Below are 27,037 nucleotides of genomic sequence, written 5' to 3'. Positions count from 1 at the left end.
TTCTTTCCATTTACTTACGTGGAATCGTTTTTGTAATAGGCAATGTTATCGCCGCATCGTCTCCAACCGATCGAATGCAATTGTGCGTCCTTCGTCGAATATAGCAGAGGCCGCATGCCTTCATTATACAAGCTTTCAGCTTTTGACAAATTCACTATTGAAAACCTGAAACATTTCACGTACCTTGACTTTTGCTACGTTTGTGATTTCACGTAATTATGTGCCAATTTTTTTTACCTGTACATCGTTTGCTTTTTCGTGTTTGTGACCCTGAAGTAGAACCATTGCATGTGTCTGTTGGTGTAGAGGTCAGTTCGTAGATGGAGTTCGTAATATGCTGAGGTTATACGTATTGCTTTGGCTAAGTTCCCGCTTTCGAAGCGAGATTCGAAACGCAATTCGTCGTCAACTCCACCACCTCCAGCACTGGCACAAGCTGATAGATATAAACGAGATCCTCCTACTGTAGAGCGACTGAACTGAAAGTAAATATTAATAGAGTTGATATTGACATTTGCGTAAACAAGCAATTAGCGAATAGGCTGAATTTTTGAAAGTACCTCGTTTCGTTTGTAATATTTTTTTAAACGAATGTCTTACCTCCTCATATGTAGGCAACACTAAAAAGACATGAAAAACTATGGACCATCGAAATTACTTACTGAGACACTTTCGAAAAATCACCCACAACTTAATCTTGGATTTAGTAAAGAAAGAACATCAAATCTTAACTCACATAGTTGACGGCGCTCATAGGATAGTACTGAAATATTACAGTACCCGCCTCTTCGCCTACAGGCTGTGGTTTCAGTTCTTTTCCCGTGGAGATGTAATATGGTTCTGGATTTGTTGGAGTCCATGTTATATGTTGTATCTTTTCTTCTACAACCTTGGAAAACAAAGTGACGTTTAAGAACAGCTGTTCGCGGGCATTTAAAAGGTGTAATGTAAGTTACGAAGTGACAAATTACTTAAACTTAGGACAATGTCAACGATATATCAACAACTTAACTTACTTGACATTCTGAAGGCCACCGAGGTGCTTGTTGAGGACAATCAAGTTCTTTTGGGAGTGCAAAGAGATCCCGTGGTTCTTTTAATTTCGCTGTCGTTCGAAATGTTCTTATATCTGTGTTTATTTCTAACAGGTTAGTCTTTATGTTGTTTTGTAGGAAGTTTGAAATAAATGTGCCTGAAACAAACAACTTTTTTAACAATGAAACATCGAACAAACGATGTTTTTATTGGATCACGTGTGACATGACCTAGTTCCTCGTCCTATCTTGAAAAGTAAAGTTTCCGTGTTGAAAGGCATAACTTTTGTATAATTGTGCACATTTCATGTTTCACAATACGTTGATAGGCACGCGAAGCGATCGACTCAACAGCGCGATTATAATAGAAACCATAATCGGAGTATTACACTTACAATGCTTAATAACAATAATATACCGATAAGGAACGTTTATGGAAATAGAAAAACATTATCAATAAGCTGACATAAATTGTTCCAGAAGAGTTTGCTGATTTTAGCGCTCATTTTCCACGCTGCGTACATATTTATCACACATATGTAAAGCAGACAGTCGTCTCTATACCAAATATGAATGATACAAGGAAACTTTTACCTTTGTTACATATAGGAAACAGTGACGCCTGTAGCGACTTAACTTGCTCTATGTTAGCTATGAGTAGGTTGTCTTGCAACACAGGGTCGCGTGTCGGCAGCGAGAGCGTTAACGTTGCATTCTCATTGTACTGTCTATTCCTCTCTTCTTCCTTCTCGATCATCATCACGTTATATTGCACCCTCTCTATCTGTTTCCACCATAGCATCTTAGAAAACGAAGCCCGTACATGTGGCTTCACAAACGGGGATTGTTTCTCCGAGCGTTATGTCATTTGTCTATTAAATAAAACGAAGCCCTTTGTCACCATGGCTACGTAAATATGATTGTTCGTCATCAGATTGGTTGTTGGTACTTATAGCGTGAGAGCTGGCGGGCCGCGCGACGGTCGGAAACCAACTGACGATGTCGTGTAAGGGCCCGTATTTTCGGGCATTGGAACAAGATTGCCCTAGTAATACTTTCGATCGTAGCTTATCAGGTGATTGGTGACGTCAAGGGCGCTCATATGAATCAGAAATATGGAAATTCTTAAATCAAAACCAATATTAACTTTTATGACTTTGATAGAGTACCTACGCGAATCGTACAGGTTAATGTTAAGTTGGATTAAGGGGAACAAATAAAATAGAATGCACCCAGCTTTTGACCTAAAGTCAGCTAAACCATTAGGCATGCCCTTTTTAAAATTATGATCTATACTATAAGGGTATTAGGTTGGTAACCTACAACCATATGGCTCATCCATCATATTCATCTTAGGACAACTTATTCATTTACAAGTTGCCTGCAAGATGTGTTTTGGTAGTTTGTGACTGCCCCGATAAGTTTTGTGGTGGTACTTATGTCTATTTGTGAAAAAGTTTGACACTTTCAATCTCTTCTTCTATCGTGTGGGTTGTGAGGTGGATTACCAACCTCACCAATCCTGGTGTCAGGGTTAAGCCGTTGGTCCCGGTTACTACTTACTGATGTAAGTAAGTAATCGTTACATGGGCCATGTCAGGGGCCTTTGGCGGCTCAATAATAACCCTGACACTTTCAATTTTATAATATTTTGAAAAAGTACTTTAATAGCCCTTGACTTTACGGTAACACAAATAGGCCGATATGCAGTCAAAATATCTTATGAATTAATAAATATATGCTTTATCGTTGTGTTCTCGTTTACTCTAATACAATGAAGTAAATATGAGATTTAAAATTAGTTTATATTTTTCTAAAGCATCTCTAAAGGAAAACACATATCTCATCATAGTAGGGCGAAAACTTTTTCCTATTAATAAGGTATCTAATCTAATGTCATAATAATGATAGTATTATGATTACTAACCTTCATGTTCACCTCTATCTCCTGGCACTACTCGTTCTTTTTCATCCTCCATAACAGAAGATTCTGTTTCTTTATTGCTGTCGCTCATTTTGTTAACACTTCACTTTATATAGGTATATTATATATGGCAAAAACCGATAGAATATGTAAAGGCACTGTCTTTCAAGAAATATTTTTCCTCGTCTTTTTCGGTTTCATTTTTTTCGTTCGTCTGGCGCCGTCCTGTCTAGGGCCCAGACTAGACTGATTGTTTTGTTCGTAAGGTGTTTGGTGTCTCACATATTTCTTATAAACGTAGCGTAGAACCATAGAATAAAGAATAATTATATGTACTTAGTAAAAAATTTAAATGATATATTCAATGAAGATCTAGATGCAAGTAAGTTGGTGTAGTCTTGTAGTAATAGACCTCACTTAGAGAAAAAAGTTGTATTTAAAGTATTTTTCAGAAAAATCTACACTCTGCGAGGCTTAAAGTCCTTCACATTGTTCCGAGAAAGGCTGAAAGGTGACTGCACTTCCACGTAGCGAACCTTAGCGTGTGGGAACGCTGAAACTTCCCTAGCCTGAATAGGCTGTCAAACTTTAATCTGTTCGTAGAGCTATGAACAAAGATTCGCTATAAGCACGTCGATAAAAGTTCGTCACGTTTTACAAAGAAACGGTTGCATGAATTGGGTAATGCGAAAAAATGTGCAACCTTGATGTCAAGGTTTCTGCCCCCTAATAATGCCAATTTTCTCAATCGGTAAATACTTTCCTGGATTTTCTAGCGACTTTAAAGAATTTTTTAGCGTAATCATAATGTTTACGACTTTACGTCTGTCTATCCAATTATCTTATACTTTACATTTATACAGTTACGCTTATCTCGTTTTTCTATAAAAACATTTTACATGGGAATTCTATCCCGCTTTGATTCTACCGCACATCCATCAAGGGAATGAAAATTACACCTATACGTTTGCTATAAAGTGATTATTTAAATTGTTACCGTTCAGGGTAATGACTTGGCAGTTTGTCATAATGTATCGTGTTCCACATTGGCATCAACCAAAACAGTGAAAGCTTTACTAAATAATATAATAGGCGTTCTATTTTTGTCTTCGAAAGTTCAGATGTAAAGTTCTATTTTGTCATGCACATTTAGTTTTCATATTTTGATTAGGTCCATAAAAACATTGTTTTGGTATGAAATAGAAAACAGCTGTTAGGTGTACAATAATATAATCATTGCTAAACATGAAATACTTATTACAAATTACGACATAAATTCTACGAAAAATCTTAAATTATTCGGGCTACAATATACATATATCACAAGGCCTCGAGATGCGTTAAATGTACATATGAATTTGCCAATCGAAACTTAATTAATTGAATCTACAGAATGTACGCAATTCTACGTACAGTTGCCTAGGTAACAGAATCAGTAAAATCGATCAGTGCGATAGTAAGAAAATCATATTCCAGATACAAAGGTAAGATCTAGATAAGCATCCTTATGTATATATACATGTTGTGTGTTATAATATATTGCATTCCTTTACTTTTCCGAAATCGGTCAAACTTTATGTCGTAAACCTATTAAACTAAGGTAATAACCTAGTCAACTTTCTTCGACTGACTTTAATTGAACCTAGACCGCTTAATCTGAGGCAATTATCTAGCACAATACTATCATACTTTTGATGTTTGCTTAACTAGATATCCATTTTAATATTTTTCTGAATATTACGTTTAAAATTGTAAAGATTACACGAAAGCAAAATATTGCACCTTTTTGCATCGAAATATTCGAATTTTAATTTGAATCTTGGCTAATTCTTTGTTACCTGCATAGATAGAAAATATCGTCTGTATTCTGTAAGAGTAGTCATATAATGAGAAGTTAGCAGGAACGTTATTGGTGGTGTAATGCGTAAGCTGTTGTCCTATCTGGTGTTAAGAACGCTGACAAGGGTTGTTGGGGTGACTGGCCGGTCCTCGGCACCGCCTGGCACGGATCGATCCCATCACACTGTCAGTCTTTTTGTCTTGTGTCACTCTTCACTGGATGCCTCCAGATGCGAACTTGACTGTATTTTCAATTCCTTTCTAATTGTGTCAGCTTTATTGAAGTTGAACGTTTCCTTTCTATCGTCTTGTAACGTTTTGTTTGCTGTTATTAGTTGGTTAATGACTTTTGGATTTTTGAAAACTCTTCTTTTGTACTTTTTTTCAATCTCATTGACTTTCCAGGCTATGTTCCCCAGAAAAATAGAGATACCTATTTTGTTATTGCTCGGGTACATAGTTATTCTAAAATATAATATAATGGCAGAGGCATATATAAAAATAATTGTTGCTTGATATTTTGATCAGATATGTAAAGAATTATGTTGCTACCTATATTGCTTCTCTTTATTTTAATCAGAATAATAATGCGTGGAAGATGTGTTGAGCCTGGGTGTAATAACAAGGGTCAATTTATACGCAAGAACAAAAATTTATAGTATGTCTGTTATCCATGAAATTAGAAGGTTAAACAAAGGCAAATTTGTACAACTCCATCTTTATTTTTTTCGGAAACGTAGCCTGGAAAGTCCCTCATTAAATCCTTAAAAGTTGGTTTGAATGATGCTGTTAAACCACAGAGGTTTGTCTCGACACCCATTCTACTTTAACACTTTTCTATTTACAGCATTCAACACATGACCTTTAGCTAAATCCCATATTTATCAAATGCATCGCAGATATATCAGCAAATCTGAAAATGATAACCTGTTTATTTAGAATCTATAGGGAAACTCTTGGTATACCTACCTACTATATTTTTAGAGCTTATCAGAAGCACGTGTGTTAGGAAATCAATAACTTTGTGTAAAAAGGTCGAAATTTTATTAAAACGTTTAAAAGCCCGCCTTTATGGTTTGCTTTATTCCTATTTTGCGTTTCATGTTCCAATATTTACTCACGCACGAGGTAGAGGACCTCACTTCCAACTGTACTATTTTACTGCGAAGGAATAGTTCACCTGAATAGTAAACTTTGCAAGTTGGAGCAAAGTTCATTCACTTGTTTGCTAAGCGGTTTTTGCTTCTAATTTCTTTACAAACAAATGAAATGATTTATAGCTGAAATCATTAACGAAAACAAACGGAACGTTTCTGCCTGTAAATTTAGAATGGGTTGTCATCTGAAAACCAGGTTCTTAGTCGTAAAATTGCAATTCAAAATTATGGGAATATTTCTAAAAAAGAAACGCGGTATCGAGTTTTTTTATTATGTTACCAACTTACGTAAGTTATAATTGGATATTTGCAAAAAGACTCGGATATTTCGCGGTGACACTATTTACAGAATACATATTGGCTTCGGGTCCTCTGAAATCCATTTTTTTCTGGTGTTTAAGGTGATCTAATCACAATGGGACGGAAGGTGACAGTAGCGGTATGCACGCTCAATCAATGGGCGCTAGATTTCGAAGGGAATTTGAACAGGATCCTACAGTCCATACAAGAGGCTAAAGAGATGGGTGCTTTGTACCGAACAGGACCCGAACTTGAGATATGGTAAGGAAAACGATTTTTAAATTTCTACGCTGATGTAGATTATGATCACTTTCTTTCATTTCTAAGCTCTAAATATTCCTCTGTGGATACGTGATAGCGATCATTTATTTTTATAACACTGTGCGCCGGCATGACAATGGCTGTGGGTTCGAATCTCAAGACAGAAGATTTTCTTTTCCGAAAATGAAAACTGGTTTATCGTACTTTTTACCTTGTTAATTTGTGTTTCCATTAACATTATTGTGTACGTGTGTTTTTATAAGATTTGTTTCATAGTGGCTACAGCTGCGAAGACCATTTCTACGAGCCAGACACATGCCTCCACAGTTGGCAAGTTCTGGCTGAGCTTCTCAAGTCACCAACGTGTAAAGATATGCTGATCGACGTTGGTATGCCAGTACAACACAGGAATGTTCTATATAACTGCCGAGTGGCGTTCCTTAACAAAAAGATCCTGCTGATTAGACCAAAGATGTTTTTGTGTGAAGATGGAAACTACAGGGAAAGTAGATGGTTTTCTGGTTGGACCAAAGTGAGTAATTGTATTCATTTGACAAGTTATTATTATATGAATTAGAAAGATCTTGAGCTGATGCAGCACAAATAGCCACTGCCAGCTTGTGAGATCTATTGTGACCAAGTCCCTAATTTGAAAATCTTCCTCAACACTAATCCGCTTGATAAGATTTAATGTCTTCGGGAGGAAGCTCTATGACATCCTGGGGATCCATTATATAGCCTCCCAGTGTCCGGTTCCTACTGTGTATGAGAGCATCACAGCTGCACAGCAGATCTTCTTTTTCTATCGTGTGGATTGTGAGGTGAATTACCAACCCCATCAACCCTGGTGCACAGCAGATGTGATGGCGTCTCACCTTAATTTGATAACTTAACAGATAAATAAGTGCTACTAAAAAATAAAGAGCCTTTATGCCTGAAAATCCGCACCTTAGAAGGTTAAAGCGTTTTATTTAAGCAGATTTTTTTCTATCAGGTAACATAATATGGTTTGAACCAAATTTATTTATTCAAACAATTAAAAACAAAACAAACACATCTTATAAATAAAACACCTCCTCCAATGCGTCACATCGAGGCAAGGTGCCCAACAGGCTGGCAGCATTACCCCTCTGAATCGCCAGGCTAATTCTCTGACAGAAATAACTACCAGCCCTAGCATCTCCCGAAGCCCCAATAAGACGCATATATGGTTTTATTTATATTCTATTCAAGGAACGTCAAGTTGAAGACTATTATTTACCAAGGATGATATCTACTATAACAAACCAGACCACAGTGCCTTTTGGTGATGCAGTTATTGCAACTAAGGATACGTGCATAGGATTTGAAATTTGCGAAGAGCTGTGGAATCCTATGAGGTTTGTATTCAATACTTTAAAACCCTGTTGCTTTCGTATGTCTGATATGTTTTTTGTAAATATAACTGTCTAATGTATATGTCTGTCGTAAAACACATCCGCCAACTTTCAGAGGAGCAGCGTGGTGGAGTATGCTCTATACCCCCTCCAGTTGATTAAGGGAAGGCCTGTGCCTAGGACGTATATTGCTGTTTATGTTGTATATAACTGTCTAGAAATCGCTTTTAGTATTTTTTCTTTGCATGTCGTGATTGCCCAATGTAGTGCTTCAATGTGACGATAAAATTGACTCGAATGAAAATAAACTTCCAAGAAATAATCGCTATTCTCAGTATTTTGCTTGACATTGCATGAATGTGAGTCATGATTGAATTTGGTTGTCTATTTTTGATTATTTTTTGTCCTTTCCAAAATGATGGACTACCTTTTCGGGCGATAGGCTGATGCATCTCCCAAGATTTAGTTTGTTATAATCATCTTAGGATTTGTCCTAAGAACGTCAAAAACAAAAATGAGTGACCTGAGTGACTGCGAGTTGTCTTGCTTTGTTTATGCTCGTGCCCGTGGTTTTTATGCCCCTCAGCAACTATCGTATTTCCGAATAAAAACGAATGTGAATGTCCATGTTGATTAATTATTAGATTTATCGTGTATCATAATTTGAATTCAGAACGGAGTTTTTTATTATTGTTTTGTTCACCAAAACAAAGTAAATTCAAATTCTGATACACGTTAAACTTATACCTACTTAGTAATTGACGAACATATTATAAAATAGCATTCGTTTGTGTTTTGGAAATACGAAGATTTTTTTTTTAAATAATATACGCTCGCGGTTGCCCACAATCTCATCTCACAAGTGACACAAGTGTGTTCTAGGGAGGATCACTCTTACCTAGGAAATGCCTATTCAATCTAGCCTTGAAGACTCCCAGATTATAACGAGTTGGAAAAACAGGCGACGGCAGACAGTTCCAATCCTTCGCTGTTCGCATTAAAAAGGATTGGTGGTATACTGGTTATTTCTGAGGGACATTAAGATAAATGTATGTTTTATTCTTTCAGCCGCCACATCCCTCTCGGTCTGGACGGAGTGGAGATAATATCCAATGGATCTGGTAGCTACATGGAACTGAGAAAGGCCTATGTAACTGTGGATCTCGTTAAGAGTGCCACTTTCAAGAGTGGCGGGGCGTATTTATTCAGTAACCTTAGAGGTTGCGATGGACAGAGGATCTACTTCAATGGCTGTTCGTGTGTCTCTGTGAATGGTGACATAGTTAGTAGGGGGCTCCAGTTTGCATTGCATGACGTGGTAAGTAGAAGTACGGGGGATTTAAAAAGCAATAATGCAATTTGACATTTGTGAGTATATAAGTAAGTGCTCAAAATCAACAAACGTCAAATAGCAATATTGCTTTTTAGATGTATTGTTTCAGGGTGTTTTTTGACCTCGAGGTCGCGAAATGCCAGATTGGCATAAGTCGGTATACATCGGTATATTGTAGACAATAGCACCAATTATTTCGAGGAGTTCGAACAATAGCCGTACGATGTATATTTAGGTAAATAGCTAGTATTGTGTCTACAAAAAAGAAAGAAATATTCACAAAACTAGTCTTTTGGGTCAAAACCCTCTTGTTATTATTAGGCTGTGTAGTTTATTATTATACCTTTTAAATTGTCACTTCATCGTAATATGGTACATAGTACATACCTACATAAACTCAAGCCCGTAATATTTAAAGGGGTGGGCAGAACCACATTGTCATGGCATAATAGGGTTGAAAGCCAAGTAGTGAAACCTTGCACTCCGAAAGCCTTAATTTCGAATTTCGGGTAAGCTATGTGATATTGATTCTAGATTCACGAGAATCGATGCCCATAGATGCATACAAATGGATACTATGTATCTCGATACGTATAATACATATGCATGTGTGGACATATGTCCACACAGAAACGGTTTCCTAAAAACTCCTGTTCCACGGCCCGCAAACGTCACGGTACCGCCTATGGGCTGTAGTATAATGGTTATTGACGCGTTTTATGGATGAACAGTGGTAAAATGTGTATGGCGTAATGCGCTAAACGGAAGGAGTGAATCATAAAATGAGAATTGGCCTTAAATGTTACGAGACGGTTCATATTTCCTTATAGCTGTGGAGCATGATAAACATATTTGCATATTATGATTTTCCACCATTAAATGCTGTTCATGAACTTTCGAGTCTTAAACTAATTTTAAATTCAACTTTGTGGACTGCCTGGTTGCGATATCACGCGCGGCGCTACTAATATAGCGGCATTCGACAATAGCTGTACGGCGTTTAAACTGAACTCCATATCAAATGATTACACATCAAAGAAAACTTAAATAAAAATAAAAACATTAAGAAACGAAAAATACGAGAAGCGAGAAGCTCGCTCCATCTTAGGCCTCGGCAATGCCTTCGGGCAAGTCTGGGGTCAAGAGCAAACCCATCAAAAGAGAAAACACTTAAACTTTTACCCTGGTGACTTTTTTACGGAATCCCCAGGTTCCGTGGAACCCAATTTGGGAACCGCTGGATTAGGTAATGAAGTAACAAAATATAGAATTCATTTCCAGGAAGTGATAACAGCCACGATAGATTTGGAAGATATTCGGTCCTACAGGACGCAGATTCGATCTAGGTCACATTTGGCCGCGTCCAACCCTCCGTTCCCGAGGATCACAGTAGACTTCGCGTTGTCTGATGATGATGATGTGCATCTGACCACCAGCCCGCCTATCGACTGGAAATACTTGACGCCCGAAGAGGAGATTGAACTAGGTATGTCGAAGTTACCTTGTTTCGTTTTGATAGCGGATAGAAATCGTGTCGGATTAGCCTTTTTCTATCATGTCTGTTGTGAGGTGGATTTCTAACCTCATTAAACTTGGTGTCCGGGTTATTATTGAGTCGCCAAAAGCTCTTGAAATGGCTCATGTAACTAATGTAAATCAACGCACGAAGAACGAACGTTGACCAAACAAACCGTTTTCAACATGTATGTATATGCTCATTCACGCAAACCTATTTCAATCTGTGTTCTTATATTTGTTGGCCTACCAACCATATGTTGTATCACTTATTCTTATTCACTAATGGTCTACAAATACCTATTCAAGATATGCGTTGTCCCTAACATTTACCGAAACGGAAACATTAAGGAAAACATATTTTAGATAGTAATAATAATTATGTCCTTATTGTTGAAATATTATTTGAAGGCGAGGATTTAATTATAAGGCGTGGGACACAGATAAGCATCTTACAATTTACAATAGATAATGTGTTTTTTGGAACTACCGCGGCTATTAACTATGTTACTTTATTATACCTATATTGTTTTTTACCATTGAATTATTACTACATAATATAATGACACTACGTATTGCCGCAATACGACTGCTTCTGAGTGCGCCTTTCGCAAAGTGCTCCTTTCGAAAAGTGCCCCTTTCGCAAAGTGCCCCTTTCGCAAAGTGCCCCTTTCGTAAAGTGCCCCTTTCGCAAAGTGCCCCTTTCGGAAAGTGCCCCTTTCGCAAGGTGCCCTTTTCGCTAAAAGTCAGTTTTATTATAAAGGTCTTAGGACAGAAAAGGATCTCCGATATTTTTATAATTCAGTACAAGTATGACACTACACAGTATGAGGACTTCAAAATGTGCCCAACATATATTGTCATCCTTTGTCGTATTATTATTACAGGTCCAGCGTGTTGGTTATGGGACTACTTGCGGAGGTCAGGGCAAGGGGGTTTCTTTCTTCCTCTAAGCGGTGGCGTGGACTCGACAAGTACTGCGTGTATCGTGTTCTCTATGTGTACGCAGATTTGTGATGCTATACAGAAGGGAGGTCAGTTCAGGAGGGATACAAAGGCCTCATAGAAGCAATTCATCTAAAAAATACAATATTGCTTTGTCACATTTGTTGGCATTGCGCACTTAATTTTAGATGCGCAAATGTCAAATTGCGATAGTGCTTTTTAGATTAATTGCTTCGATGTGGCCCTTTAGCCCCTCAGTACCTATTAGAAGTGTTTTCTTTTTTGTTATTCTCTTCTTCCTTACCTTCAGAATCATGTTGATTTCGCTATAGCATTTTCCATTTATCGAATAATATATATTCTCTTAACATATCATATACAGCTTATGTACGTCCCACTGCTGAGCACAGGCATCTCCTCAGTCCGGAGGGGGTATGGAGAATACGCTCACTGCGTACTTACATTGTAGTATGACGGATTTGAATCACAGTTTCGAACACAGTTTGAAAAGATTTCAGATAATTGATGTCACGTGGTTTACAGGATTTGGGACTGGTTAGTGGCAGACAGAGATACACCTCTCTCGCATTCTCCTCGGTACTCTTTTCGTCTCTCTTTCTTCTGCCTGTCGGGGATAGAAACATGATGCTATATTATGTTTCCAGAAAGCCAAGTGTTGTACGACGTACGCAAGATCCTCTGCCAGTCCGACTACACGCCGTCAGATCCAATGGAACTCTGCAATCGACTGCTTGTCACCTGCTACATGGCTTCCGAAAACTCAAGCCAGGAAACTAAACAGAGGGCTTCACAGGTAGGCTCTTCAACCCACATGGGTTATAAAGCCATTGACTGACCTCACCAACACTGGTATTGGACCTTTAGGGATTTATAACCACTTTACCTATCTTTTTACTGCCAAATATCTTGTATTCATTTTCAATTATACTATGACCAATTTACAGAGAATGTTATGCTAGTACTTATAGTTCGATTTACAAAAAAAAGTAGTGTTGTTAATATTTAACATTGAACAATACGTTGTACTCGGGTAGTAAAAAAATAGACCCCTGTTTTCCGTATTTAGACAATGGGTGGCCCATTTTGCGTCTGAAATTCCCGGCCTTATAAAATGAACTCATCATCTCCCTAGCATTATCCCGTTTTTCACAGGTTCCGTTTACCTACTCTAACTTGATTTGACAGGTCCAGTTTTTTACAGAAGCGACTACCTCTCTGACTTTCCAACCCGCGAAGGTAAAACCAGCCCAATACAGGTTAGGTCACATACCTCCGAAAATGCATTTCTCGGGAATGTGGGTTTCCTCACGTTTCCTTCACCGCAGAGCACGTGATAATCATTTATAATCCAAACATGAATTCGAAAACAAATTCGACAATCATTGGTTTAGGCCTGTGCTGGTTTCAAACCTGCGACCTCAGTGAGAGGCAAGCGTTCTACCAACTGGGCTTCAATGTACGCTTAACTTCAGCTTCGGCCTTATGAAATGATCTGTTAACTAAATTATCTTTTGTTTCCAGCTAGCCAGTGAGATAGGAAGCTATCACTTCCCGATCGTGATAGACGCGGCAGTGAGCGCCGTTATCGGTATATTCACCACTGCTACGGGCCTCGTACCAAAGTTTAGGAGTAAGGGCGGCTGTCCACGGCAAAATCTAGCCTTGCAAAATATACAGGTGGGTCAAATGAAAGAGTAGCCTCTTCAATCCCTCTCCAATAATATCTTATTCTCATCATCATCCTGCCCTTATAGCACTCTAGGAAATGTTGTGCCGTACAACATTTATTCCTCTTCCATTCATTTCTGTCAGTCGTCACCTCAGTACTCACACCTTCCACTTCTTGGGTGGTCCCCTACTCCTATACAGCCCCATCCACATTCATACTCATAACTTTCCTCGTTATATGCCTTTCATCCCTCATTACGTGCCCATACTATTCTAACCTGTTGCTCCTCAATATCTCACTAACCGGACTTCAGACTTCCTCTTATAAAAACGTTTTTATTATATAAAAACGAAAGTAATAGCGTAGTTTCCAACTAGTCAAATCAGTTACTTTTTACTAAACGTCAAAACAAGAAATTACTACTTATGGAATTTGTATGAAAAAACAACCTCATTATTAAAAAAACAAAAACTAAATAAACAAACAAAAAACTTCAAAACAAACAAACTTCAAACAAACTTGTTAACAAAACAACAAACAAACTTTTTTGTCACCTTTAGATATGCGTTTATTTAGTAATCAGAATTTGTCTTTGACCTAGGAAAGTACCCAGTTGTTTTCTTTGCCAGCGCATTGATTAAACGCTTTCTCTTGTCCGCCAGGCGCGTCTACGAATGGTGCTATCATACCTATTCGCTCAGCTGATGCTATGGGTGCGAGGCAGGCCGGGCGGGCTGCTAGTTCTGGGGTCTTCTAACGTAGACGAAGCCCTTAGAGGCTACATGACCAAGTATGACTGCTCCAGCGCAGACGTCAACCCTATCGGGGGCATATCCAAGACTGACCTCAAATCTTTCCTCATGTATGCTAAGAGTCGGTAAGTTGGTCCTGCAAGTAGTTACGAGCAGCGAGAGCAAAATGGTTTACAATTGATACACACGATTATACTATCAATTGATAATTATACTATGACCAATTTACAGAGAATGTTATGCTAGTTAATTAAATAGTTCGATTTTAAAAAAAAGTAGTGTTGTTAATATATAACATTCAACAATACGTTGTACCTGGGTAGTGGGGTCTATTTTCCGTATTAAGACACATAGGTGGTCTATTTTTCGCGTCTGAAATTCCCGGTCTTATGAAATGAACTCATCATCTCCCTAGCATATACCCGTTTTTCACAGGGTCCGCTTACCTAACCTGAAGATTTGACAGGTCCGGTTTTTTACAGAAGCGACTGCCTGTCTGACCTTCCAACCAACAACAATTGATTTTTTGAAGTTTTGTTGAAGCTAAGGCGTCATTTTGTCGTTAGTTTTATCAATCAGCCACTCCATACAAAAATAACATTCTTATCGTATGCCCCCTATTGTAAGTATGAGCGAGACAGTCCGCACGCTCTCTCCCTTACTCCTTAGCGGCTTACGGCCACTAGTAAGACCATAAAATAAAAAATAATAATAATTATAGTATATAATAATAGTAAGATAGGCATTTGCTAGGTACGCGTGATCCATCCTAGACCAAATCGTCACTTACCATCAGGTGAGGTTGTGGTCAAACGCGAGCCAATATTATTTAAAAAAAAAGTAGACTCAGAGGGGATGAGACTGGCGCCAGATACGAATTGGTGCGGAGCGGAGAGTTACTGTTTAGTATTGTTCTTTATTTTATGGCAAATAGATCCAAGAGAAGAAATCCAAGGAAATAAATAAAATAAAGGAAGGAAATAAGGAAAGGAAGAAGATTAAAGGGAATTGATTAGTTATTTGTTACTGTGGTCGAATGCGAACTTAAAGAACGAAAAGAACCTATAAACGATGATGATTAGAGAAGGTCAAAATCTTTATGATTCATATTCACTTCACAAAAATAATTTCCAACAGGTTCTTCCTGCCATCATTGTCGGAGATCCTACAAGCCCCGCCGACGGCTGAACTGGAGCCGTTGACAGATGGTCAGATTACCCAGACAGACGAACAAGACATGGGCATGACGTACGCAGAGCTGTCAGAATTCGGACGGCTGAGGAAAACTCTCCATTGTGGGCCTTTTAGCATGTTCCACAAACTAGTACACGCTTGGAGCGATAAATGTACTCCGCAAGAGGTATGTTTTAATTTATTACCTTAAAAATGTTCCCGCTTCACTCCCAGACTGAGTCATCCACGCCTAACGCAAATCCTAGACCTAATATTTTACAAAGCTACACTAGATTAACGGCCTCTGTGGTCCAGTGGTTGAGCGAAGGCTTACGATTCGGAGGTCCCAGGTTTGAATCCCGGTGGGGATATAATTATCACAAAAACCACTTTGTGATCCCTAGTTTGGTTAGGAAATTACAGGCTGATCACTTGGTTGTCCGAAAGTAAGATGATTCGTTCTTCGGAAGGCACGTTAAGCCGTTGGTCCGGATACTGCTTACTGATAAGATAAGTGAGTAATCGTTACATGAGCCATGTCAGGGGCCTTTGGCGACTCAATAATAAACACCCCTGACATAACCCCTGACACTAGGATTGATCAGATTGGTAATCCACCTCACAAGTCCCACGATAGAAGACCCTTATGATGTATAAGGAGTTGGCTCGACCGTTATAGACGGCGGCTCACCACCATCACGTTGGTTTACCAGAAAGCACGGTGAGACGTGGGGACTTAGTTCATCTTGTGATGGATGTACTCTGACTACCCCAATTGGGATATAATCGTGAACTTACGTTATGTATTGTTATGTTATAGTTTTTCAAAATTCCCATACAAGATATGAAAATACGGAATACGGTTCTTAGCTCTGTAATTTTGTACAGTCAAGCAATATAGTGTATCCACTTTAGGACTCTGTTGCACTAACATATTTGACATTTAGTGAGACTTACAGTTCAATTTGTCAAAAAAGTTAATGTGACATGCTACCAAAGTGTATACATACCGTACATACATGACAATTTCCCACATGTGTCAGTAGATACTATGGACTTTTCGACGTTTCCAGAAATAAAAAATGTATGTAATTTTCAGGTAGCAGAGAAAGTGAAGCACTTCTTCCGCTGTTACGCTATCAACCGGCACAAGATGACGGTACTCACTCCGTCGTACCACGCGGAGACGTACAGTCCCGACGACAACCGGTTCGACCACCGCCCCTTCCTGTATCGCGTCCATTGGAACTGGCAGTTCAAGGCTATTGACGACGCGGTGAGTGCTAACTTTATTCAAGGATAGGTCAAATCGAAGCTTCCCTCGTTTATGCTAAGAGTCGGTAAGTTCACGGTATCAGTCTTCAATATACCTTATTGGGGTTGTGTGTGTGTTGTTGTTGTTTGCTGTTCTGGGATGGCGAATGATACACTTTTCACTCAATAGTAAACTGATTTATTGTTCACTGAAAACTTACTATTAAATGTTGTGAAAATGTTATGAATGCACGTCCGGTACGTAAGATACGGATAATTGCACTGAATATGAGTTAATCGGCGGAATTAGGCCGCACGTGTTATAAGGTGTTCGATTACATCGAACATACCTTGATGGATGCACAGTTATAACAGCGATGCGAATTCGTGGGTGAGGGGTGAGGTCAACGCCCGATATGAATTAGTGCTAGTCTATTCGTAGTAGGCTACCTGACAACCTAGTCAAATGAGAAACTTTTTACGAAACGTCAAAACGAAAGTTTTCTTTGGAGTTTGTATGGAAATACTGTCCTGTGACGTCATCAATAAAAGCGGTCAAACGTCGTACCCATTCTTACTTATTCATAAATAAAATTCGAAAGTAAGTTTAAAAGTAAAATGAGATTTATTTTTGATCATCTTAGACTGGCTTCTATTTCTAGATTAGCATTTTATTATTTATCTTTGACACAGTCCTATTATTCCTTATTTATAGGCCGGTACGGTAATCAGTTGAACGCGTCCTATGTTTTATTTTTCGCTTCCAGCCAGCATATGATGATTGTAATGTTACCTCTTTGCAGGTCGCCCAAATGAGCAAAGACAAGCGCGGATCGACCCGGGACAAGGACCGTCCACAAGTAAAGCAAGAGCTCGGTAAACTGAGTAGTGCTGCTAGTGCATCCAGTGTGAACGCACCCTTTAACATGCGCGGTGATAGGAAGGGAGTGCTTATTTAAACGAACACAATTTACATTTCCATATAACATAAATACATACGCCTATAGGTATATAGGCGATTATTATATGGGTGAATATCAAAATGTGCCAAGTTTGGTGGCGAACTGTCATATAATTTTTTCGTGAAAGGGTGGTGAAATTGGGAATTGAAAAATTCCTTTTTCATGTCGGAACCGAGGATCCTTTTGGATCTTTTTCATGTCGGAACCCAATTTTTCACGAAAAAGTAATATGAAATTTCGCCACCAAACTTGAAATTTTGAGATTCACCCATATACGTATCATGACTGGGTATAGTTAGTTCCCTCCGCTGTCAACTAAAAAATATTCCGCCATTCCTTTTTTGTGCCGAAATTCGAATTTTAATTCAAACTTACCGAAGGAATACAAAGCGCACGTCATGATAAATATAAGGGGCATAGGTATAGATGCAGATTCTGTCTCGCCAGCCATGATTTTAATTTAGTTTGATAGGTCTAAAAATACCGCCGTCCTTTACTTACTATAAGTAATATAAAGAGATGGAGCTACTCTTAGAACTGTCGACTCATAAACAGCCTATACACGTCCCACTGCTGGGCACAGACTTCCCCTCAATCAACCGGAGAACTGTCGAACTAAAATAAAAGGAATATTGCGGTTTTTGGAGTAGGCAACATTTACAATGTACGCTAATTTATATGTTATTGTGGTTGCTTTATTTTTCCTTTTGGAATTCAGTAATTTTTGACGACCAATTTTATTCAGGTAGCATTCGCGTCATAGACACAGTGATATAATCACTACATACATTCATTGCATTTATTATCTTTTTACATTGATTTTAGAAGTAAGATTAAAGTTTTAATTTAGCGAAAAGTTGCAATAACGTGAATGTCGGAGTTGAACAACGAGTCACTAGCAGGCAAGCATGGTCAATTTAAGAGCCACGCTCTTGTCGGTGTAGCGTTCTCCATTCTTGTCTACCAAGGGCCAATTCTTTGACTTCCTTATACACGACCCTCGCCTAATCTCTTTGTTTTTGGGTCTATTTATACCTGGAGATGATCTTTGTTTTACATCCAGGCACAACTCATCTTCCGCGCATTATTATCTGATCAAAATATAGTGAAGCAATATAGGTAGCAACATAATTCTATACGTACCTGATCCAAATATCAAGCAACAATGCCATTAAAATGTATTTTGAATAATTATGTACCTCGAGCAATGAGACAATAGGTAATTATCACGTTAAATCTGAACAGCGCCTTCTATATATTTTTTTAGGAATGTAGCCTGGAAAGTCCCTTATTCCAAATCTAACATTTTCTTTTACTTGTTTATCTCCTTGGGGAAAGGCAAAGGCAAAGCCGTGCAGCCATCAATTTTATTAACTGCATCTTAGGCATTGCACCTAGACTGCCAGTGTTATTTTGTTTTGCTAGTAAATATACACGCTCAAATAATCAACAAATTGTAAATAAAATCAACAAAACTCTATAAAACGTGACATGATTAGAGTGACATCGTTCTAAGCTGTGTACCTTTGTGTGAAACATATCTCTCGTCTCTTTCGCACTAGGCGATGGATTATATCTCTGTCCTGCTTTCATTCCCATCTTGTTACGTTTTACAACACTTATTGTTTCACACATATGCATGGTTTTTATATAACACCAATGTAATGTAATGTGTATGGTTTATGCATTGTTTTCACGTAGTACAGTCACGAGCATTAGTACCGTGTCACATTAACTCTTTGGGCAAATTGAATTGTAATCGTCTTATTACAAAAGAAAGACTAAAAGATAAAATAGGTTTAAAATATAGTCCGTGCCATGAAACAAGTCCCGCGACCACTGCGCTAGTGTCGCTGATTCTGTACAGAATTATTATGACTTGTCAATTAGTTCCATTAAAATCCGTGGACTTCTTTCGTGGCGCGGATTATTATTTTAAAATCTAGTTTATCTCTAGCGTTTTGTAGTAAGGCGGTAAGTCTCATTTAAATGTGAAATATCTTAACGCGACAGGGTCCTTAAGTGGTTATAATAATATTATATGTATTGTCCATGACTGTACATACATCTAATTTAAAACAATTGATATGAGGTTGTGTGCGTAGTGTAATATGACATGTTTTTTTTATTTATACTTGTTTTTTTTTTATTTTAGACAAGTAAGTATACAAGTTTCTTTAAAAGCAAATGTTTACAAACCCAGACAAATTATTTCAAAAGGCTTTTTCCGAAAACATATGTATCCCTTGACTCGGCGAATAAATCTATCAGTGTAAAATAAAAAGTTTTATTAAAAAAGTGTATATAAAAAATGAGAATATTGTATCTAGAGGTATAAAGTAATTAGTGTTTTTGATGTATATAAAATACATAAAAATCAATTGAATTTTCAGATACGTCCATTCGCAAGTGACGACTGCGCAGAGGTAAAAAGAACACGAAATAATTAGAATAACAAACTTTGACAACTATAGTATGTATTATTATCTATGATATATTTTTTTATTACTAGGTGATAATCTTAAAAAAACAAGTTCTAGGCATCTACCAAAGGCTTCTTCAAAGAACAAACCTTATCAGCAACAAGCTACGTCAACATTACTTAAAAAATATGCCAGGATATATAATATATATAAAATATACCGTATTCTAACGAGAGATGAAAGAAACCATGGCATACAATAAAAAAAATACTACGTATAGAACGGTACTTCTCCGCCCCGCACCAATTCGTATCGGGCGTCGACCTCACCCCCTCTGGGTCTTACTTTAGTCACACCCTGGACACTATACATCTATGGTCACAACCAGAGATTAGGGTATTTACTGGCGTGATGAAACATAGAATGATTTCTAAATCTAAAGCAGGGCTTGAAAGCGGTTAAGTTTACGCGCGCCGATGATTTGATTATCCAATAGGAAATCTTATACCTTATTAATCTTATTATACCTTAACCACTTTCAAGCCCTACTGTAAAGTGATATATTCTGTTTCTTGCATTTGTAGGGGATAAGTATTGTTCCAAAGTTTATTGTAATATAATTAAAAGGGCTTATCTTTCAAATGGGAAATTATTTACTATTAGCGTTCTATTTCGTAAACTGGTATTGAGAAACAAAGATTGAATTACGCCCGATTTGTTTTTTTCAATTAAATAGTAATATAATTCTGTTAGATAGTAAAGAAAATTCTGAATGCTTACCATCTGTTTTTGAATAAATAATACAAAAAATACAATGTTATATTTATTTATAAGTATATATTTGTTAGTATATTTATTTCATAAACTTAAGATTTGCTGTAGAGTTCATTTTTGTTGCTGGTGATCTGTTTCTCTTAAGCATTTTCCCCCTTTTGTCCTTTGATGCCATTGGTGAAACCATCCACTGTAATTTTACAAAATTTGTGTTACTATCATGAAATTTTATCTACCGTTATCTTAGAGCAACGCGGGGAAAGGAATAGTCACGCCAGCCTTCCTGTTCAATCTAACAATACCGTACGTAATAGGCTAGTTTCCAACTAGTCAAATCAGTTACTTTTTACTAAACGTAAAACACGAAATCACACACACACACACACACGAAACACACACGAAACACGAAACACGAAATCATTATGGAATTTGTATGAAAAAGTACACTGTGACGTCAGAAAAATATGATACAGTGGTGCTAATTCCTGTTAATACCATCTAATTTTATTTTAAGTTATATCTGTCATTTTCTTATCCGCCGAAAAGAAAAGGGACGGGTAATTGACAAGCATAAAATTTATGGAACACACGTCAATTTTAAACACAAATATAAACCAACCGTCTAAAAATTTTACATCCGTCAGTTAAGTAGACAGCATGTCAAACGGATTGCATACCAGCGACGTACCTTTTGATTCGCCCGGGTTATTCATTCATTTACTCATTCTTCCTAAAATTAAGAGCTGTGAATCCGTCCCTTTCCTTTTCGACGGATATGAAAATGACGGATATAACTTAAAATAAAATTAGGCAGTGTCTGTAGGAATCGGGGCCAGTGTCGCACTTATTATTGCGTTTTTTTTTTGGATAGAATTCAAAAATAAGTTAAATAGAAAAAAGAAAACGTTTTTTATCAGTTTAGATCTGACTTTATTTAGTAATCAGAATTTCGTAATTTATCCTTGACTTAGGAAACTACCCAATTACCTAGTATTTGCTTACGCGCCAGCTTACGTTGGGCCACGTGATGTTTATAGTCTTAATACATATGTAATGATTAGGTAGAGTACGTCAGCAACCGTCATACGAAGCACTACTCAATGAATGATTTGCCACATTATACTATCTTTTTGTAACTTTATAATAAGCTCAACTTCAACTGTTGGCTTACTTCGCACTCCAGTTTCAACTTAACTCAAGATCAACTACTTCACAACTGCTACGAGTGTAGAGCCAACTGGCCCGTACAGTTCCTCTTTACCTAAGTGTTTGGCGCTTTTACGCAATCTAGATTTTAAGTTTCCTAGTAACTAATCTTGTCCCCAAGCGGACTACCGCACTAGCTCAACGGTGTGGAGACCGTAAGGGTGGTAATAATAAACTAATCTCAGCTGAGACTGCTATCAAGACCATGCTCAAGGCCTGTTTTTATATAAGAATGTCATATTGACATGATCTAAGGGCAGTCTCAAAGCTGGATTAGTTTATTTATACCACCCTAAAATAGAGAGACAGATGGAAATCTGTTTACACATACAGCCATGGCTGTAAAAGTGTAAATCATTGTTGTAAAATATGTTACTTGAGTTTTAATATTAGTTATTTTTTTAACCATTTTTTAACACTAATTTCTCTAAATTATTTTCGAATAAATCGATAAATACTTCTTACGACGTGTCGCAGATTTCCCCCCGCGCAAAAACGCTTGTATCAAGCAAGAACGCTATGGATCCCTTCCCGATTAATGACAGTTTTACATTTTATCATGGATTCCAAAAAAGAAAAATAAATGTTTTATGTGTAACGAAAGTTAATGCCACTTACCGGTACTGGATTCTACAAAAGATTAGGAAAATTTTATTATTGAAAAATTGCGCTAATATTACTTATTAAAAGTAGCCTTTAATAAACTAAAATAAAAAAAAAGTAGGCAATAGACGGCATGGCTTTTACGGTTGACAACTCAGATAGATTACAAATAAAAAAATCTGTTGAACCTACCTACTGATTCTGCCAACTTCGCTCCGCCTGTAAATAAAAATAAATAAGAAATGTTTTACATTTTTTTTATATAATCACCAAGTTGGTAGTTTGGGAGTATCTGCTAAAATAAAGTTTGTCATTGTTACTGAAGTGCATAGTGGTAATGAATAGTAAACAACAAATTCAAAGAAGCTGCAAGTTTCACTGACTGGGCTGGGTAAGTACGTACAAAATTATTTTATTTTTATTTAATGGCATTAAGTTTCAGATCAAATACATAAACACCCTATTATGTCCTTCTGCGCTGAGTACAGGTCTCTCCTCTATCAACCGTAGGGGTATGGACCATATCCCACCTCGCTGCTCCGCTGCAGATTAGTGGTTTTACGGCTAGTAGTCGGGAGTCCGGGACTAATAGCTTAAAGTGTCTTCCGAAACATGGAATTATCATATTTTTAAACAATCAGGTGATTTAGCCCGCAATGTGAATTCGACATTGTCCCCATCGGGAATTGAACACGGATCTCCAGATCGTGAGCTCAACTCTCTAACCACTAGACAACGGATGCTTCGAAATAAACTACGTAAAAAAATCTAGGGTTTAGCTACATACAGTAAGTAATTGGTTTACCTCTCAATAAAGTAACTGGAAAAGCTACCATATCCCTCACGAGGTTGGGTTTTGGTGCTTCAGCTGTAAGAAAAGTAAAAATGTTTATAATTAATACATACATACATAAACTCACGCCCGTAATCCCTAATGGGGTGGGTAGAGCCACAAGTAATCAAAGACAACTTGCAGCCACTGTTGATACGAAGTCCAAAGATGGATATGATGAACCTTATGGTGGTGGTGGGTAATTAATAAGTATAAATATACATCAAAAGAGAATCAGGTCCAAATTATGATGGTAGGGAGTACTATTTCATACGAGTTTATTGACATTAGTTACAAACTGAAGTATGCAAGCGTTCCCTAGATAATAGGTATTTTCAAAACGTCAAGCCAGCGGGATCAAAGAACTGCCTTTATAACTTTGGAACCGTTGAAGTACTCATTTCAGTATTTTGCAGGGGGTGAGTACTATTTCGGTACTATTTTTTGGCGTTTAAATCAAAGCGAAATACCTTGTCGTTAACTCTCGCCAAATTTCGCTCACCGTCAAGCTAGCAAGTGTAATAAAACATGGCTATAAATCCAGAACCGTGATGGTACTATTTTTTTTACAACAGGTACTATTTTTTTCAATAAGAGTACTATTTTTTGGTGTGGTCAAATTATTTTTTCGTGCCCATTTTTTTTTGAGGCCGCTAGCTTGACGCACACCAACAAAGATAAAAGATGCATTATGTCTGTTATCCATGAAATTCGAAGGTTAAACGAAGGAAAATCTTTACAGCTCCATCTGTATTGTTTTTTAAGAACGTAGCCTGGAAAGTACCTCATTATTTAATTTTACCTATGATTCAACTTCTCTAAAACACTTCCTATGTAACTTTTACATAGTTTCTTTAATCTAAACCAATTTTATGATTTTATTCTAGCTATGCAGGTACCTACACAACCGCGCCGCGGCGCGAATTATGTTGAGCGCTTCGACCAATAAACGATACGAATGCTATCTACGTAGACGGACGTCAAACGGATATTGGTCGAATGCCTCGATACAATTCGCGCCACGCGCGGTGCGTTTACCGTGCGAGCCTACTGGTAAAATTAAGGTTATGTACTACCTTTATCATTTTTTTCCTCAGGTTTTTGCCCTGTAAACAAATAGCAGCCACATTGGTATCGTAATAAATGTTAAATACTTACTTATAATTTTATCCCCAAAAAAGCAAGTAGCAATGAGGATAAAAACTGCCAATTACGCCCATCAGGTGTCGCCAGTGTTGAGTGTTCTTTAATTGTGACAGTTCCTCATAATATATTTGTGTAAATAACCATAATTGTTTTGGTTATATTTTTAAAACTATAACCCTCTTTGCTAAAATGATACTTAGTCTCAAATTTATTCCCCAAAGATCGGAAAGAAGAAAATTTGAAAAACTTATTTTCAATCGTACATTCCACGTTGGTCCACATTTTATAGCATTTTATTACGAATTTTAGCTGGGTATGGAGAACTGACAAAATTTAGGAACACTCTGCTGTCGCCTACATTTGAGCTTCAAGTTTTTATCCTCATTAGTAGATAAGTCTCAGATAAGTATAATATTGTTACACAAACGTCACTTACCAGGAGATCAGCATGTGGCATCTATTTTAATAGCTAATTATTATTATTTTAGGTACTTATAAAATTTTGTTTCTACATCACATCGTACTTAGGGAAACTCACAAAGTGAAAATTAAACGGAAAAATTCGGAACTCGTACAGAATTTGATCGAAAAATTCGCATCGACATGATAAGGGTGCCATGTTTAATGCGCTCGATACCTACTTAAACCCACGCCTATTTCCCACTGGGGTAAGCAGAGATTATAGAATTCCATTTCCTTCCATCCTTATATGCTTACTTCTCTTTCTTCCTCAACCCGTCCCGTCTGAGTGAGAATTAGTCCGATTTAATTTTCTCTTGGTAATAATTGTTATTATTGCTTTAATAAAAGTTAATAAAGAAACTCACAGAATTTAGAGCCAAGCGAAAAGTACAAGCGTGCCCACTTTTTTGTATAAGTAGCAAGTATTTGCATGGATACTGGGGATTTGCGCAAATTGTGTTAAAGTATTATTAGTACAAATTATTTGCCTTTACGACAGGTTTGTTTTAATTTCCTTGTAGATCTACCTACACTTGTAATTTTATTAAGATCATGTAGGTACCTTTAGTCTCTTTATCCTCAGGTTTTCGCACTGTAATCAAATTACAGTAGCACTTTGGTATTGTCTTAATATAGAGGTAAATATTTATATTCTGAAGCTATTCTGCGTCTCTCTCGCACTGCATAGAGAGTCGGGAAAGCGGGACAAGCGGCGGACCGAACTGCAAACAAAATCCCGCGTTTCGGGACGCGCTTGGCTCGCTTACCTGGCCTTGTGTGCATTAAATTTCTGTCTTAAACGCTAGTATAGTAGGCTACTAGATAATCTTATTTGTTACACCATACCTACTTACCGGAAGATGAGCTTGTCACACTATGAATTATAATTAATATATATTTCTTAATATATATTTCAAGTTTACAACTAAGCACTTATACCACATTGAAAAGTACAAAGCTGAAACTATCCACAGTATAATCTAGGTAAGTACAAGTAAGTAGTTACCTACTTATACTTAGTAAAAAATAAGTAGGTAAGTGGTAGTTACGTAAAAGTTAATATTTACAAACGATTTCGATGATTTGATAAGATCTAAGTCTTTTTATAGGTATTTTACTTCTATTACGTTACCTTTGGCATCTTTGTCAGTTGCATCATTGGCTGCATTGGCAGGTTTATCCTCAACTTTTTTTTCAGTTTCCTTTGGTGCAGAATCGATTTTTTCTTCTGCTTCTGTTGAATATAATATCGTATTTAAAACAAAACAGTCAACCCATCTAAACTATATAAATCCCATTTACTTTTTTGTTTCATGTATGTGTGTGCAATAAAGTATATTTGATTTGATTTTGTTTAGGTAAACAACTAAAGGGACATTCGATTCTAAGTTAAAATTTACACAAATTAGATTCTAAGTTAAAAGTACAAACCCCAGGATCCTTTTATCGTATAAAAGGCTAGTTTCCAACTAGTTAAATCACGTACTTTTTATTAAACGCCAAAACACGAAATTAATGAAATTGTATGAAAACGCACACTGTGACGTCATAGGAAAAAAACGTGATAAAATGTCGGACTTATTATTACGTTTTTCTTGATTAAAACTCAAATAAGTTAAGAAAAAGAAAATGTTTTTTGAGAGTTCTAGATCTGACTTTATTTAGTAATCAAAATTTCATAATTTAGTGTAGGTAAGTAAAGTGTCACAAAAGTTACCAAGTTAATTAACTAGTAGGTAAACGGTGTGTTTAGAATTTAATCAACCCTTTAGTAATGGTAATAACTTTTTAGATAAGAGTTCACAAGTACGTTTTTTTAGCCTTTCCGCAATTTAATTTTTTCACTTACCTTCCGCGGGTTTCGCGAACTGAAAAATAGAAAAATAATTTCAAGCTTGCATTTAATAAAATAACAATTGAAAAAAGCTACATATTAATTAAAAAATATACTTACAACTAATCCAATCAGAGCAAGAAGCACTAACGCGTACAAAGTAAACTTCATGATTATCAATTTAACCACAATAACCACACTTCATGCAAATTTCAACGCGTTATATCGACTGTTCGCTAGAT

General features: G+C 37.1%; 3 protein-coding genes across 9 annotated transcripts in view; 1 reads left to right on the top strand and 2 right to left on the bottom strand.

Annotated features, from left to right (window-relative positions):
• The window catches only part of LOC126366029 (cytosolic carboxypeptidase 2), a 7,556-nt gene extending 4,961 nt beyond the window's left edge, over window positions 1-2,595 (bottom strand). For both annotated transcript variants that reach the window (XM_050008912.1, XM_050008913.1), the window contains exons 1-5: window positions 1,629-2,595; window positions 1,017-1,192; window positions 737-889; window positions 238-479; window positions 19-165 (exon numbers count right to left, since the gene is read on the bottom strand). In XM_050008912.1, coding sequence (XP_049864869.1) covers window positions 19-165; window positions 238-479; window positions 737-889; window positions 1,017-1,192; window positions 1,629-1,836 — 926 coding nt within the window. In that variant the 5' untranslated portion in view covers window positions 1,837-2,595. The remainder of the gene's footprint in view (window positions 1-18; window positions 166-237; window positions 480-736; window positions 890-1,016; window positions 1,193-1,628) is intronic.
• LOC126366040 (glutamine-dependent NAD(+) synthetase) overlaps window positions 1-21,873 on the top strand; it is a 27,458-nt gene extending 5,585 nt beyond the window's left edge. The window contains exons 2-14 of one of the 2 annotated variants that reach the window (XM_050008934.1): window positions 6,356-6,515; window positions 6,792-7,047; window positions 7,749-7,894; window positions 8,960-9,209; window positions 10,506-10,710; window positions 11,627-11,773; window positions 12,350-12,498; window positions 13,227-13,382; window positions 14,037-14,251; window positions 15,264-15,486; window positions 16,399-16,575; window positions 17,357-17,429; window positions 19,909-21,873. In XM_050008934.1, coding sequence (XP_049864891.1) covers window positions 6,370-6,515; window positions 6,792-7,047; window positions 7,749-7,894; window positions 8,960-9,209; window positions 10,506-10,710; window positions 11,627-11,773; window positions 12,350-12,498; window positions 13,227-13,382; window positions 14,037-14,251; window positions 15,264-15,486; window positions 16,399-16,575; window positions 17,357-17,429; window positions 19,909-19,928 — 2,163 coding nt within the window. In that variant the 5' untranslated portion in view covers window positions 6,356-6,369 and the 3' untranslated portion in view covers window positions 19,929-21,873. Of the gene's footprint in view, window positions 1-6,355; window positions 6,516-6,791; window positions 7,048-7,748; window positions 7,895-8,959; window positions 9,210-10,505; window positions 10,711-11,626; window positions 11,774-12,349; window positions 12,499-13,226; window positions 13,383-14,036; window positions 14,252-15,263; window positions 15,487-16,398; window positions 16,576-17,356; window positions 18,007-19,908 lie in introns of those variants that run through there. The other variant, XM_050008933.1, reaches the window with a different exon arrangement.
• Window positions 20,798-27,037, bottom strand: LOC126366098 (uncharacterized). Of its 5 annotated transcripts, XM_050009032.1 has the most exons (9): window positions 26,916-27,037; window positions 26,811-26,829; window positions 26,094-26,195; window positions 25,524-25,553; window positions 24,430-24,459; window positions 23,327-23,389; window positions 22,714-22,740; window positions 22,537-22,548; window positions 20,817-20,902 (listed from the first exon to the last, which is right to left on the bottom strand). In XM_050009032.1, exons 1-9 carry the CDS (start codon window positions 26,964-26,966, stop codon window positions 20,853-20,855), a joined length of 384 nt encoding a protein of 127 aa, XP_049864989.1. In that variant the 5' UTR covers window positions 26,967-27,037; the 3' UTR covers window positions 20,817-20,852. The 5 variants fall into 5 exon arrangements, with proteins under 5 accessions (XP_049864990.1, XP_049864993.1, XP_049864989.1 ...); XM_050009033.1 differs by lacking the exon at window positions 22,537-22,548 and having other exon boundaries at window positions 20,798-20,902; XM_050009034.1 differs by lacking the exon at window positions 25,524-25,553.

Source organism: Pectinophora gossypiella, chromosome 4 (assembly GCF_024362695.1).
Source record: "Pectinophora gossypiella chromosome 4, ilPecGoss1.1, whole genome shotgun sequence".
In the NCBI taxonomy this organism is placed as follows: domain Eukaryota; kingdom Metazoa; phylum Arthropoda; class Insecta; order Lepidoptera; family Gelechiidae; genus Pectinophora; species Pectinophora gossypiella.
Note: the sequence above shows the minus strand (reverse complement) of the source record. Positions and strands in the feature narration are given on the sequence as shown.

Excerpts from the sequence above, each read along its gene's own strand:
- LOC126366098 (XM_050009032.1), bottom strand. The coding sequence starts at position 26,966 with ATGAAGTTTACTTTGTACGCGTTAGTGCTTCTTGCTCTGATTGGATTA. Across the intron at positions 23,390-24,429 it reads TGAGGAAAAAAATGATAAAG|CTGAAGCACCAAAACCCAAC; the intron begins GTAGTACATAAC and ends CTTTTCTTACAG. Across the intron at positions 22,741-23,326 it reads TCCAGTTACTTTATTGAGAG|GCGGAGCGAAGTTGGCAGAA; the intron begins GTAAACCAATTA and ends TTTTATTTACAG.